The following is a 15,358-nucleotide window of genomic DNA, read 5'->3' on the forward strand; positions in this document are numbered from 1 at the left end:
TTAAATATACAGTCATCCCTCGCTATAACTCGCTATATTCGAATATATACCTCACTATATCACGTTTTTTGAAAAAATTATAAATGGTCGCTGTTTAGTGGCTGACCATGGCCTATTATTAGTCCAAAAATGTTGAAAGACAAGTTATATGTAGTATTGTGGTCAGTAGGCATCAGTAATGTTATGAGACATGACGTTAGATTACGTTACCTTTCACACTGCATGGAGACTAGCTACTGAGCCAGCAGTGCCGAGCCGATATGCCACAGCTCAGATGGACATGCCATGGCTGAGATTGAGTGAGAAAAAAAAAAAAAGTTGCCCTCATTTCATGTGGAAGTGGTAAGTTCTTGGCTTCTTTGTCCTTCTTCCCCACTCCATTTGAAACACTTAAGTTTAGAATAAGTAAATTGGAGAGGCTAATCAGTTAGCTCAGTAGCTTGCTATGCTAGCGGCAGCCGTCTGTTATGTCCATGCAGTGAACCCGTAGCCTGCGCAATGTGATGTAAACAAAGAATAATAGGAGTGTAAAAGGGACTATTGGAGTGTTATTTCATGTCTACAGGGCTTTAGTAATGGTAAAAAATGTATTTTCGAAAGTCATAAAACTGGTTTTCCATGACTCTAACTACGAAAATATTCCGTTTATTAATATTGAATGCTACTTCGTGGAAATGCCCTCATTGTGATCGGGTCTGGAACCAATTAACCGCGATAAGCGAGGGATTACTGTATGTAACTTTTGTTTTTTTTTTTTAGCCTTTTTACAAAATTTAGATTTCCCATTGATTTTTCAGTATGTAGCCTTTGGTGGAAAAAGCTTGGACAACCATGTAGCAAAGCATTCATTTAGGCTATGTTCACATTGCAGGTCAATTCCATGTTTTTTGTGTGAACGGCGCAATTCCGATTTTTTCAAATGCGACTCAGGCCTCATTCGTACGTGGATATAAATCTGATATGTCTGCGATGCGACAGCAGTATGAACGATCAGGTCGCCTACAGGTATATCTGACCTATAAGTACGTCATCGAAAGGCGTGTATTTTCGTGCTTAGCGAGACTTTAAAAGGTACTCACGGATGTAGGCAGTCATGGAAAGGCGTGGTTTATCGTGCAAGACTTGGGTAACGGTACTCACCCATGTAGGCAAAAGTTCTTCTCATCTGAAACTTATTTTTAAAAGGTGTCAATGAAGCAGCTCTCGTCAATGTCTCACCACTCCTGCCCCTGACATCCACCCACGCAACTTGGAACAGACGTGGCAGCAAGTTGTCTACGAACTGCCATCACCCAAATTCTTGCCCTCTTTCTTCTTCATCTCCGACACGGAATCATTTGGTTGACAAAATATTGATTCCCGTTGCACTAAATCCTTGAAATTGCCACAAACGTGTTAAGGAGAGCACGGTAGTAATGTGCGGATCCATGCTGAAATATCGATACTTTCGATACCAACTCCTCATGCTCTAAAGTCGATTCTGAAATCAAAATAGTGATACTTTTGATACTTCATATATATGATTTTGTCCTTTGTTTTTTCTGATGTTGTATATGAGCTTGGCTATATCGTAAAACTATACTTCAGGGTTTAAAATATTCTACAAATGACTATGTCTTGTATTCTTTATGCTATGATTTGAAATACAGTATCTACTTTTTAAAATTTACCAGACACATTAGGTGAATTTGCACATAGTATCGGATCAGTATCTCCGATAGCAGCCTATTGTTACCCAGTATCGAATCGGAAATGGAATCAATGGCATCGCACATGACTGGCGCACACATTGCAGCAATCTTTACTTCCGTAAACACACAGAAATGCGAGTGATGTCGTGCTTTTGCGCATGCACGTCACTTTCCAGACGCTTTGCCTTCACATTAACAAGTCGCATTTGTTTGGTAACGTGAACGACCACATAAAAAATCTGATTTAAACAAAAAATGCAAATTGGGGATCATACCCTGCAGTGTGAACGTAGCCATCATCCTATACTGTACGCGGTACTTATTTATTCATTTTACGACATTTGTCACTTTTTACTCCTTTATTACTGAATAAGTTAGCTACAAACCATATCTATTATGTTTACTAATACCCATTGTTATCCTTTTCTTAGGGTAGGATTTAGTAAATTGGGTTTCTTCCTACTCCTTTTCAGAGTGATGTACTTTATAACACCGCTAAGCATGTTTGTTCCTAACGCCATTCCTCTAAAAACTATTAGCCAAAAAGGCATTGTTCATTCTAGTTACGAAAGTGACGTCAAAAGCACAAATTCACATTTTGAACTCAATAATATACTTAGAAGCGGAGAAAACACGTATAGTTTATGAAACTCTACTGTATTTTTAAACAAATGTCCACTCCATACAGATAGACTTAAAGCATTTGACATTTTCGACGACAGCTAGCTTAATGACGTGATACCAAAAAAAAAAAAATGACTCGACTTCTCGAAAACGCCACATTTTTTTATAGGTCATGATTACAAACAATATAGATATAGTTTACCATTTTTTCCCCACATAATTATATTTCAATTTATATGAATTACTCCGTATCTGAATGTATATTTAAATGGAAAGCGGTTTATTCAAACCCTACCTTACCTGGCCACTTGACGTAATAGAACATTATATGCAACAACTCTCGTCTAAAGCTGACCAGTGTACAACCTAAGAGGCTCAAAGGGTGATATAATTTATACTCTACCTTCAGCCACATTTTGAAAGACAGCAATTTAGTCCGAAAACAGTGCTCGAAGTCTGAGCAAACTTTGACGAGCATGTCGGACGCAGACCAAGCTAGCAAGGCCTTGGCAATATCAGGTGAGCTCACCTCCTCCTGTATTCTAGGGATCTACCCTCCTCACCATCTCCACGAAGAAAACGCCGAAATTCAGAGTGACATTGCTAAAATATATTTTGTCAAATGTATCAACGTCAGCGCTACTTTCAAACGTACTTGTATTCCACATTAGAGCAAAACTACACTGCTGTGTTTTCTTTAAGGAGGCCCTTGTAGTTTCGACTGGGGACCGCTGGGTGTCGCTGCAATGTAAACTGCGCCATGAGACACAAAAACACCTAGAAGGAGGAACAAACCCAACGTAGTGACAACTTTAAAATATATAATAGTTTGTGTTTTGGTTAACCCGAGTTTCCAAAAATCGTTTGAGACATATTGTAACAGTTTTCAAAAGTATTTCACCGTTGTAGTTAGTCTTTTTTCTGATTAAGTTATGGTTGATCATATATTCTGTATTTGTTTAGTCATGATACAATGTCATGTATTCTTTTAATTACTGAATAACTTTATTTCCGTAACCTATTTTTTCTTCTCGTATTAGAAAATGGCAACATAGGAAAGTGTTAAACAGTAATTGCTGACATGGGGTGTAGGATGCACTGCTTCTTCCTACTCCTATTCAGATATGTTCCATTTTGCATGTACAAACGTGATATTATTTAATGTAACTTTGCTACTTTGCTAAGTATATTTGAAACATAAAAAAAATGTTTTTTAAAAACTTGTAACCATACGCTAAGAGACACAACAAACAATAGCAATAACACCCCAGACGATTGTGTACACCATCCTAAATCCTTGTTTACTAGCGCAAACTGTTGCATTAGAATATACTTTAAAGATTATATATGTCCCCAGTGTAGCTTTAGCTTTGTCTCTTCTTGCTGTATTTATAATTCTGGTATTTCCCATCCATGCGGTGTGCTAATAATTTTGTCGGCCTGTCAGTCTTGCTGTTGAATTTATTGAGCGTACCATTCAACATACAGTCATTCGCACTCCTATCAGTTAAAGTAAAACAAAATTTTTAAATCAGTGTCCGACATAGTTGTGATTTAAAGGGGCATTTGTGTGCAAGTTCCAGTGGGAGTGAGCTAATGTTGCCTGCGACACACGTCAAAGGCCTGAAGGATTCACGAGAATGCTGATTGGTCACGCCATTGTAGCGCTCAATCTCCCATCACCAATCATGCTGTGAATTGTCACGCCGCTTATCTAATATACCCCCTCACAATATACCCCTACTCCAAACCCTTCCTGACCCGAAACCGAGTGTGCAAGAGAGGGAGAGCGATGTGGCAGACAGAGAGGCTATTCTTCGGCGAGAGAATCTGTCACTCTGTAAATGGGGGAGGTGTGCAGGCCTGGAAATTATATTATAATCCAGTCTGGAGGACCCCAGCCTGCCTCTTTTGAAGCACTCAAATGGAACCATGAGAGGTCTTGTGTCACACTACTGTATTAGTATAGCCATCAATGTTGTGCTTGTGTGTGCGCACAAGTAGGCTTTGACACACTCACTCAAACATAATCCAGAGAGCAAAAGCAACAGGATCCTCTCCTATCATTTGTTCAGGCAATGGTTTACTTGTTTTTACAACCACTAAATGACGCCACGCCAGCTTTAGCAAGGATGTGCAGTATTAGGATATGCGCAGCAGAAGGGTGACAGTGTGCACATTTGAAAAACTGTAGTATGCATGCCAGGCCAGTTGGCGAAGTCACATTGGAAATAAATGTCACAGACCTTGTCCTTGTGGGTCTTATCTTTTCTGTGATTATATCAACTGTATCGGGCAATATGAGTGTAAAAGTGACTATAGGGGTGTTCATTTATGTCTAGAGAGCTCCATCCATCCATTTTCTATACCGCTTCTCCTGTTTAGGGTCGCGGGGGCATGCTGGAGCCTATCCCAGCTGACGTCGGGCGACAGGTGGGGTACACCCTGAACTGGTCGCCAGCCAATGACAGGGCACATATAGACAAACAACCATTCACACTCACATTCATACCTATGGACAATTTAGAGTCTCCAATTAACCTAACATGCATGTTTTTGCAATGTGGGAGGAAACCGGAGTACCCCGAGAAAACCCACACACGCACGGGGAGAACATGCAAACTCCACACAGAAATGCCAAGGGAGAATTGAACCTAGGTCTTCCCAATCTCCAGACTGTTACTGTGTTGGCCAACATGCTAACCACTAGACCACCGTGCGGCCCATCTAGAGAGCTCTAATAATGTTAAAACCCATATTTAGAAGGTCGTAAAGAGGTTTTCTATGCTATAACTATGAAAATATTTCATTATACATAAGGAATCCTTCTCAGTGAAATCACATATCATGGTGGGGTCTGGAACCAATTAACCACAATAAACGGGGGATTACTGTATGTTGTAATCAGGGGCAAGTATAAGGGGGTAAAATTAGGACAATTCCCAATCCCAAAGCCCTTTCAAAAAATAGGTAAGAATTTTTTTCCCATGGCCCAGGCTTTTTGTAATTGTAAGTTTTTTTCAGGGAAGAAAGAATTAGGACTATTTGGCCCAAAAGCATCTGTAAATAAGCTATAGTAAAGAATCCAGATGTCCTGTTTTGGAAACCCCAACATGGTCATCCTATGCTTATTTCATATGATGGTCACCACTTTGGCAGCCCCTCTTAAATTTGCAGGCTAGCATGCCGATATTTTTAGGTAACAGTTGTAAGGTTTCGTTATTTTCAGTATAACTACCTACAGGGAAAAAATGCCTGCAATTAATTAATCCCTTGATGATCTATTCCGATTGGTTTACCGAGGTGCTGTTACGTCATCTCTTTGACAGCAATGATCTTTATTCAATTATCAGTTGGATTTTTGTTGTACCAGCATAACTCAAAGCCCGTTCAACCAATAGCCACAAAACTTAGCAAAGTGGTACAGCATGGCTTTAAGAAGGCTTTTAGTACTGATTTGAATCACAGATTACGGATGTTGTCATCTTGAAAATCTACAGAAGACGCAAGACAAGTTAGTTATTTGGCAGCAATCAACCTGTTTGTAATTGACAGTATGTCTAACACCATAGCCTCATATTGGCAGAAGGTCCAATCATCAATCTTCACAGAATAAGATGTTTTGTTTTAAACTAATGACATGAATGTGTTTAAAAGGCCTGATATTAATATCATCTTTTCCATTTGTATGACGGATGCATTTCAGCCTGACGGAGGTGACTTGTAATATACTTACAGCTTGAGAGAAGGACCAGGATCGTATATGTGGTGGATTGTACCTGCAAGAGAACAACCAAACATTCACAAGAGCACACCACAGAACACGCTTGAGCTTTAGCTGTCTGTCATACCGAAGCGCTCACTCATAACACATATTGTGACGTATCTTTCTTATAACCACACGTGACCCACGGGAACCTTGTATGTGTAGTATGTGATGAAGATGCTCACATCTTCATCCGCGACGGAGCACCATGGCCATCTTGTTTACGTGTGTTCCATGGCGGAAGAAGATATGAGCGTCTTCATCACATACACACGAATGCAGAGGCGACAGTGCGCAGGGGCACGGCGGGAGACAAGTATAACGCCGAGCGATTTGTGAGCTCGGATTTTTTTTGAGGAGGCGTTTTTAAGATGCAATTGTATTACTCTTTTGAACGTATATTGTTTTGAGAAGCCAAACTCAACAATGCAATGTCATTGTGCCGTAGAGAATGCCTGATTTTATGATTAGTATAAAAAACTTATTTGGGCATGGAAATCAAATTGAATCTCTGCGACTAATATTTATTTATTGAGATGACTAAAATATGCAGTGAGGTATTGTTTTCCACTGAAGAAATATCCGATCCAAAAAATGTTAAATCACTGTTTGACTCATGACACACTTAACACATGTTTAACTGACGTGCATCCTTGATTTTCCCTGCTGTCACTTTTAGACTGAAGGGCCTGCTTGACAACGAGAAAGCCTTCCAAGTAAAAAAGGAGAAAGAGCACTCTAAACGTTTGGCCAAGGTGCAAGAGGAGCTGGTCAAGCTGAAGTCCTTTGCCCTGATGTTGGTCAATGAGCGTCAACAACACCTGAGGCAAATGGACCTACAAAGCCAGCGTGTTCAGGAACTGAGCCAGCAGCTTCAGCAGCAGAAGCAGATCGTGATTGAAGCCAGGGAGCACGCTCAAGAGGATGCCCACAGGGTCCTGAGCTTAGAGGCTGAGCTTAAAGAGAAAACTGCCACTCTCGCTCAGCAGCATGAAGAGATGAATGCTAAGCTGGCCAGTCAGGAGCTCCTCAACCGTCAACTCAATTCTAAAATTCTAGAGCTTATGCATACAGTAGATGAGGTAGAGGAGAGCAACAAGGCATTGAGGAAATCAGAAGAGGAATTGCAGGAGATAAGAGACATAATTGGCAAAGGGGAGTGTGCAAACTCCAACTTAATTGCAGAACTAGAGAATTTAAGGAAGCGTGTCCTGGAAATGGAAGGAAATGATGAGGAGATCATCAGAACAGAAAATCAGTGCAAGGAGCTCAGGAAGAAGTTACAAGAGGAGGACAACAAAAGTAAAGAACTTAGGCTGGAGGTGGAGAAACTCCAGAAAAGAATGATAGAATTAGAGAAACTTGAGGGTGCCTTCAACCTCAGCAAGAAAGAGTGTGCTCAGTTACACGCTGCTTTAGAAAAAGAGAAGTGCCTGACCAAAGAGCTCTCTGATGAAGTTGTTACACTCAAGATCCGAATGAAAGAGCTGGAATCCTCTGAACTCAAATTAGAAAAGTCTGAGCTAAACTTGAAGGATGACTTAGGTAAGCTGAAGTCCCTGACTGTAGCTTTAATGGAGGAACGAAAGACTCTTGTGGAAAGAATGACATCCGGTGAAAAGACAAAGGAGGATTTGAGTACGATGGTCAAAGCTGAGCAAAGGAAGGTTATGGAGGTGACTGAGAAATGGTCTGACTTTGATCTGTCCTGAACAAAGCAGAGTCCGTGGAAAATGTCTAAGGGTTGGAATTTGGTAGGTTGGTGCCAGTGGCTCTGATAATGCCTTTGGAAACGTGCCACAGCAACATGGGCTCCCAAAGCTGAAAATACTCAATGCACCCCAGACGGGCCTCACCCTGCAATTTTAGGCAACAAAAATGTTGGGTTATTTTCCTGTCTTTCAGCTACTAATGTTTTTTCCCCTCTTCCCATATATCCTGTTTGTTTGTGTGCACATGTATGCACATTATATGTGTACTTTTCTTTCCTTCATCACAGTCTCTGTTTTGGCTTTTATTAGAAAAGAGTGACACTTAAATACAGGAAGTCATGACAAGCAAACAACATATTCTAAGTGTCAACAAGTAAAAGATATGGTGGGAATCAATGATCAGTACAGGTGGTCCTCGGGTTACATACCACTTCTGTATGTAGTTCCTACACTGTATTGTAAATTGAGTCACATCTTAAACTGAAATTAACTCCTAAGTCGCTCACTATACACAGAACACATAAACCACATGAAATACTGTAATAAAACACTAGATACAAGAATGAAATCAAACAGAAATAGAGTAATCAAATCTAATAAGAAATAAATAAAAGCCAAAGCACCAGCAACCTTTCCATATCAATAAAAAGACCACTACACTGCTTTGTTATTATTATTGCTTACATAGGAGCAGATCCTTTAACATGATCAAAGATACTATAGCAGGGGTCTCAAACTCAGTTTACCCGGGGGCCACTGGAGGTAGAGTCTGGGTGAGGCTGGGCCTCATCAAGTATTGGGAGTAAGACTCACGATAACGATAATATCTATAACGATATCGGGTATGGTGCAGGAAATACGTCTAATGTTGGTTATTATCAAGAAAACCATGGAAGTTGCTAGATATCAGCTCTTAAATGAAAGTTTAATTTAAGAGCTGATATCTAGCAACCCTGTGTGCATCATTGGCTTAATTTAGACCTTGCGGTCCGCATTTACAGTAGTCTTTCCTGTCAATTCGCAGGCCGCAAAATGTGAGTTTGAGACCCCTGTACTATAGCAACCTGGCAGTCAGTGACGTGCAGTCAGGGGAGGCCTCCCTGCCATGATGAAAAATACAAAAACCAATAGTTAAAGAAAATACATTTGTCCACTGAACTGTATTATAAATGTATTTCCTGAGGATTCCAATTGTTTAACATTTTCTTGAGTAAAAATAGCTGAATTCATGCTGATTTCCTGATCAAATACAGGGAAGAAACTTAAGGTGAGGCCGCCGTGAACATGGCTTCCCTGCTTTGTGTGACGACAGGACTTAATGACTTAGAATGAGTTGATGTCGTTTGTCACTCATACATGGTTTTTAGTTACTACGTCATCATATTAGAGCAGTAGTCCAGTGTCCAAACTGACAGACCCATGGCACATTCTAAAAATATAATTTAACAAGAAAACTTAAAAAAATAAAATAAAATAAAAATGGAAAAAATCAGCAGTATTTTTCCAAGAATAAAGTCAAAATATTAAGACCAAAAAAGTTGTAATCTAATGAGAAAGAGTCTTAATTCTTTTAATACTATGAAGAAAAATAAGGTCATTATAAGATTTTTTTTATTGATAATATTATGAAAAACAAACAAAACAACACATTAAGTAGTTTTTGGAAAGTTCAGTTGCGGAAACAGTCACCGGATGTTTGCGGAATAAAGTAAAAATATTATGGGAATAAAGGCATAATTACAAGAAGAAAATTCACAAAAAGAAAGTTGTTGAAGGTAGTTGGGAAAAAAACAAACAAAAAAAAAAAACAATAGCAAAAATGTATTTTAAAAAAGCTGTAATTTTATGGCAATAAAGTCAAAATATTAAGGGAAAAAAGACATACTAAGAAGAAAAAAAGTCGTAATTTTATAAGAATAAACTTGTAATATTATGAGGAAAAATAATGTTCTTTTAGTGGCATACAGTTGAAATAGAAAAAAATCATTTTTTAAAAATGGGAATATTATAAGAAACAAACAAAACAAAGTTGTCATTTTTGAAAAATTAGGTTGGGTAAAAGTTATATTATGGGAATAAAGTCCAAATATAATGGGAATAAAGTCATAATATTATAAGAAGAAATTTTATGAAGATTATTTTCAGAAAAAAGTTGAACTATTTGGGAAAAAAAACAATAACAAAAGCAAGAAAAAAAGAGACCAAAGTTAATCTTAATAATATACTTTTTCATCTATATCACAAAGCCTGAAATGCAGTTTTTTCTTGAAATATATATTACTTCTTAGCATATCGTGTTGACTTAGAAAATATCAAAGTGGACCTTACATCCTTTCATTTTTCACTATGCGGCCTTCGCTGGAAAAAGACACCCCTTAATTCGATGTACAACTCAGTGTTCTGTATTGCAGTTTCATTCTTGACCTTATTACTGGTGAACTTTGATGAATAAAAACGACTCACTGCTATCTACCTACTATACAGTATGTCTCCCTAGTTTAGAGAGGATTGGATTAAAAAAAAAAAAGTTGGACATTGCTGCAACCTATATACAGTATTTATGCTTTGACGTGTGAAAACCTCTCAAGGAAAATAACCTATGGGACATAAATCCAACATTTGGATGCTGAATTTTGAGTATGAGGAAGTGAAAAGCAAATGCTGCAGACAAATGAACACTGCCAAGACGTGGCTTGATGAAGATAAACGTTTGTCCTTTCTCCCGTTCATTGAACTAACAAAGCTGATTGTTTTGACGGCTGACATCAGAATGAAATCGACGCACACACGCATTTTATGCTCTGTCATGTGGGAAAACCCCGTGTTTTTTCCGATTGACATAGCTGAATTGAGATGACAGCTGATTTAATACTGCGTCAATCACATTCTCTCTCCTACTCCTAAACACCCTCTGTCGCAATGATGAGTCAACCGATTGGCGACGCAGCCGTCTTTATTGTAAATATGACTAATGTGTTTTGATTGAGCGTGCAACAAACTGGCTGTGATGCGTTCGTCGCTTAGAATAGATGCGCGGAGGCGTGGAAGGTGGTTTGAGTCATCGATCATGGCATTAATGCGGGGAGTCACACCTTCTCGGGTTCTTCATCCGAGACCGGAGGAGGCACGGTGGGAGAAGGGGCATGGATGACGAAATATAGAGGAAAGAGCGACCCTCAGATGTCATCATCTTTCACAGAAGGCTGGTGAGAAGCCAAGACTCTCTGAAGATGAAAGATGGAGGATGCATACGTTGCTGTGTGGGACATTTTTAGAACATCTTGGACACTGGAAGTCCTGAGGGATGACAGGTTGTCAAGAATATGAAATGTGTCTACGTATTTAATTTTCTATAGTGCTTGTCCACTGTAGGGTCATAGGTGAGCTGGAGTCTATCCCAGTTGACAAGCATTCACACCTATCAGAGTGGCAAAGTGGTGCCTTATGTGAGAATTTAGGCGGCGGAATTTATGAGGCGCACCCCCTCCATTGCTAATTTACATACCTTGCAGAAGAAATTGAATGCCATTGTTTTGACTTGTAAGATAACATGTCACCCAGTGTGCATGGTTAACCAATTAACAATACATGAATGAAATCTAATGACTATACAAAAGCTATTTCGAATAAACATATACAACTACAGTTGTCTCTTGCAATATCACGGTTCGATTATCGCTGTATTGCGTTTTTTTTTCAGAAATTAATTAATAAATGGGCGCTGTTTCGTGATAGATTATGGTCTATTATTAATCTAAACGTGATATGTCATATTCTTGTCACTAGGCAGCAGAAATATAGAGTGAAGGTTGTCCTCCCATTCTGTGTGGAAGTGGTAAGTTTTTGGCTTCTTAAGTTGAGATGAAATTAATTCGAGGCTAACTGGTTAGCTCGCTAGCTAGCGGCCGTCTCGAGTCCCTGCAGGGTAAGAATTGCGCAACGCGTTGTAAACAATGAGTAACAGGAATGTGAAGGTGACTATAGGCATGTTTCATGTCTACAGGGCTCTGATAATGTTAAAACCCGTATTTAGAAAGTCGTAAACAGGTTTTTTGTGTTATAACTAAGAAAATATTCCATTACTTAACATTGAATCCGAAATCGTGGAAATTCATTTATCACAGTCGGGTCTGCAATCAGTCGACCGCTATAAACGACAGACGACTGTAAATGCAAAACTCAAAAATGATACAAAAATGATGATACCTATTTGTAGTAATATAAATTGGGCATTGCTTTACATTTGAATCAATGTGAGCGTATCCATTTTAAGACTTAAAGGTAATTCCTAGGGTTGTCTTCGAATAGTCGACTATTCGATTCAGAGGAGTCCGATTTGACGATCAATTTCACCGTCGAATCATATAAAAATGCCATGTGATCAAGAACGATTGTACCATTCTAACTACATGAGGTTGGCCACGACTGCTGCCTACCACACATTTTCACAAAGAATGTCCTTTTTTTATCATAAATGGCCTATTTAGATTCCAAAAGAGCCTCATTTGTTTAAAGAAAGAATTAAAAATGACCTGTGTGCTTACCAGAAGACCTCTACTTACCACGCATTCATAGAAATCACCCACGCCCGGTGGTACAATCCAAAGGAGTGCTTTGAATGCTAGCAAGACCGTCCACATCTACTGACTTATTGTCTCATAATGGCTACTGAAAAATCCTCCAAAGTGTGGAAGTATTTTAAAAAGGTTAAAGATGACCCCAGAAAGTGAAATGCAACTTGTGTCAGCACCTACATATGACATGACAGCAGCCAACAGCGTGTGTGTATCATTTAAAACAGGTAAGGCTGTTACGGCAACTTCATTTGACAGCCCTCGTAATTACTAGTTTTAATATCATTATTCATGTTCTTCCCAATGGGAGTCCAGGGCACATGTTTTTAGATTGTAGGAGACTTGAACCCTTGATCTCCTGACTGTGTAGACGACATGCTAACCACTAGGTCACCGTGCGTCCCGTGTTCACATGCTAAATACCAATACTTAAGCTTCCAACGCATTTGGAATAGTTGGGGAGGGCCCTTTTTCATGTTCCAGTGTGCAAAGCAGAGGCATCCTTGTATGAGTTATGTGTAGAAAAACTCGAGAACCCTGATATCAACCCCATGAGATACGGTACCTTTAGGAGCCAGAAGCCCTGCCCAACACTAGTGCCCTCACAAACTTCTTCTATTTATGCTTCCTTTAAATGTAGTGGCCAAATATTCCTGTCATACTGTCATAATGCCAGACAAAATGGACACCCATGTCTTAGGCACTGTGCTGATTTTGTGATTAACTATTGAATGACTTTCATAACATGCTGTAATGTAAACACACACAGTCTTGCCACCCCTGTAGCTGTAGTGCTTTGGACCCTACGGCTCTCACCACCTGTCTGTGTCTCAACCCGTGTGGGTTTAAAAAAATACCCCAAAAAATCTTTGGCTTATATGTGTGACAGAAAGTAGGCAAAGACACTCACCGGTTGAGGAAGTCCCTGCTCGAGTGCCAGTCGTGTCCCTGTGATACATAAAAATGTGTTTATTCATCAGTCACGCTAAAAAAAAAATAAAGGTTTATGTTCCTTTTGAGATAAGTTAGTTTGTACATTTGGAGTGTACTTGTTCTATACTCACAATTTGTTTGTATTTGCACTTGATGATTAAAATCTACATATAATCGACATCAGTGGTTCCCAAACTTTTCAGACATTTGACCTGAAGCCAAATATCCCACACTTAAAAAAAACAAAAAACAAATCAGTGCCTGTAAGCGCACAATAAAACATCTTACTCTGTATTATTTCACATCTGTTTGATATATTTAATGAATTATGATTAGTTATTATATTTATTATATTGTCATTATTTAAGATTTGTATTTATTGAATTTCATGAAATATATGTAATTATTTTATTAATATCTATACACAAATGTGTTAATTTGTTCATATAAACACACACAGAACAATGAACTGATTGTTCTGCACTGTGCTGTGCAGTCTCTGCTCACGCGTGGAGGCGTTTAAGCACACTGCGTAAACTCTCAGTCACCAATTAGTCCCTCTGTTTTTACTTTGTATTCACGTACCCCCCAGGATCTACATGAAGTCTTATATAAAAACTACAGTAAGCAGTTACCCATTCCCCTTTTTAATCCCAAATGTTTAATAATCATGTGCAAATACAAGCACATTTTCAGCCGGTATAAAGTAATTTATCTCAAAAGGAACACAAACCTTCATTTTGCAGTTGTTTGTAATTTTGAGCAGGCTCGTCAAGCTAGTGACTGCAGACCAAACAATGGGTTAAAATGAATGCAGTTGATTTTTAAGCAAACTTCAGGAGGTGCAAATTATTGAGGACCGCAGGCAGCTTTATCTTAGCAGGCAGCGACAGAGCCAGATAGAGGAAAGATGGAATAGGAAGGTAAGATTGGGGGTTCATCGGTTAGTGAGTGCATGCACATGAAACCCAAGCTAAAGTCAAGAGTGGTGTTCCATTTTTCTGATAAAAATTGCCAGGCAGACTATTTCCTATCAATGAAAGGGAAAAAGCTGTCAGGCGGTGCAATCCTACCCTTAGCATCTGCTTGAAATGTTTAAAAGACAACATATGTGCAGAAATAAGAGCCCTTGATGGTAAACCTGCTTTGGCCATATGGTTCCCCCCAGCTGGCATTTAAAGATTCATCAAAGAGGAAGGTGCATTCATAACCATCATCATCTGACACACACACACACGCAGAGAGAGACGATATCTTCACGTGAGCTATCCTGTTACACCACATGCTTGAAAAGCACGAGCAGGGTTCCGCTCAAAGGTCAAAGCAGGTTGCGTACTGGTTTCATCTGCCGTGAGAGTCAATGATGACCTCGGTACGCCTCAACAGGAAGATTCAGTTCATCTAATGATTAGACATATAAGTTGTGTGTTCACATCCTACAATGAAGTTATACTTGAACCACTCATTCCACACCCAATGGTAGAATAAAGACAATACAAAAGATGACTGAATTGAACTGACATTTTTAATAAAATGCTATGCAAAACTTACAAAAAGGCATATCAAACAATAACGGATACTTCCTCTGAGTACTTTTAAAACAATACTGTCTTATGTGATCTGTGGTCTTTCCAAAGGCCATTTGACCTGTGTGGACACAAAGATTGGTTGAACAACACGTTGGCTTAAAAAGGCCGGGTATTACTGCCACCCAGCTGCACGTAAAGGCCTCATGGGGCGGGTAATTGCAGAGTCAACTGAAGCACAGAATAGAAAAGACCGCACTGAACACTGTGCATAGCTTGGAAACCAGCACAAATATTTGTTAGTGTCAAGAGATTAAAACATCCTTTCACCAACCAATGCAGCAATTAAAGTGACGACATGAATGAATATTGTGAGGGTGTGCATAGCTTACAAGAGGCAACCGTCGGCAGAGAAAAATATACAGCTGACTCGTCACAAAACTGTCATCTAAAAAGAAACAATCATGCAAAATTGCATTAACAAAATATTGTGGTTGACTTTCTTACTTTATTGTGTAACTTATTTGTGTAA

At 39.1% G+C, this 15,358-nt stretch overlaps 2 protein-coding genes across 3 annotated transcripts in view; one reads left to right on the forward strand and one right to left on the reverse strand.

Moving 5' to 3' along the window:
- The window catches only part of LOC129192497 (connector enhancer of kinase suppressor of ras 3-like), a 60,211-nt gene that overhangs the window by 9,072 nt on the left and 35,781 nt on the right, over positions 1 to 15,358 (reverse strand). For both annotated transcript variants that reach the window (XM_054796605.1, XM_054796604.1), the window contains 2 exons: positions 13,278 to 13,315; positions 6,052 to 6,094 (listed from right to left, as the gene is read on the reverse strand). In XM_054796605.1, coding sequence (XP_054652580.1) covers positions 6,052 to 6,094; positions 13,278 to 13,315 — 81 coding nt within the window. The remainder of the gene's footprint in view (positions 1 to 6,051; positions 6,095 to 13,277; positions 13,316 to 15,358) is intronic.
- On the forward strand, positions 2,620 to 8,402 carry LOC129192498 (filamin-A-interacting protein 1-like). The gene is made up of 2 exons (XM_054796606.1): positions 2,620 to 2,834; positions 6,761 to 8,402. Exon 2 carries the CDS (start codon positions 6,876 to 6,878, stop codon positions 7,791 to 7,793), a length of 918 nt encoding a protein of 305 aa, XP_054652581.1. The 5' UTR covers positions 2,620 to 2,834; positions 6,761 to 6,875; the 3' UTR covers positions 7,794 to 8,402.

This window comes from Dunckerocampus dactyliophorus, chromosome 13, assembly GCF_027744805.1.
Source record: "Dunckerocampus dactyliophorus isolate RoL2022-P2 chromosome 13, RoL_Ddac_1.1, whole genome shotgun sequence".
NCBI lineage: Eukaryota > Metazoa > Chordata > Actinopteri > Syngnathiformes > Syngnathidae > Dunckerocampus > Dunckerocampus dactyliophorus.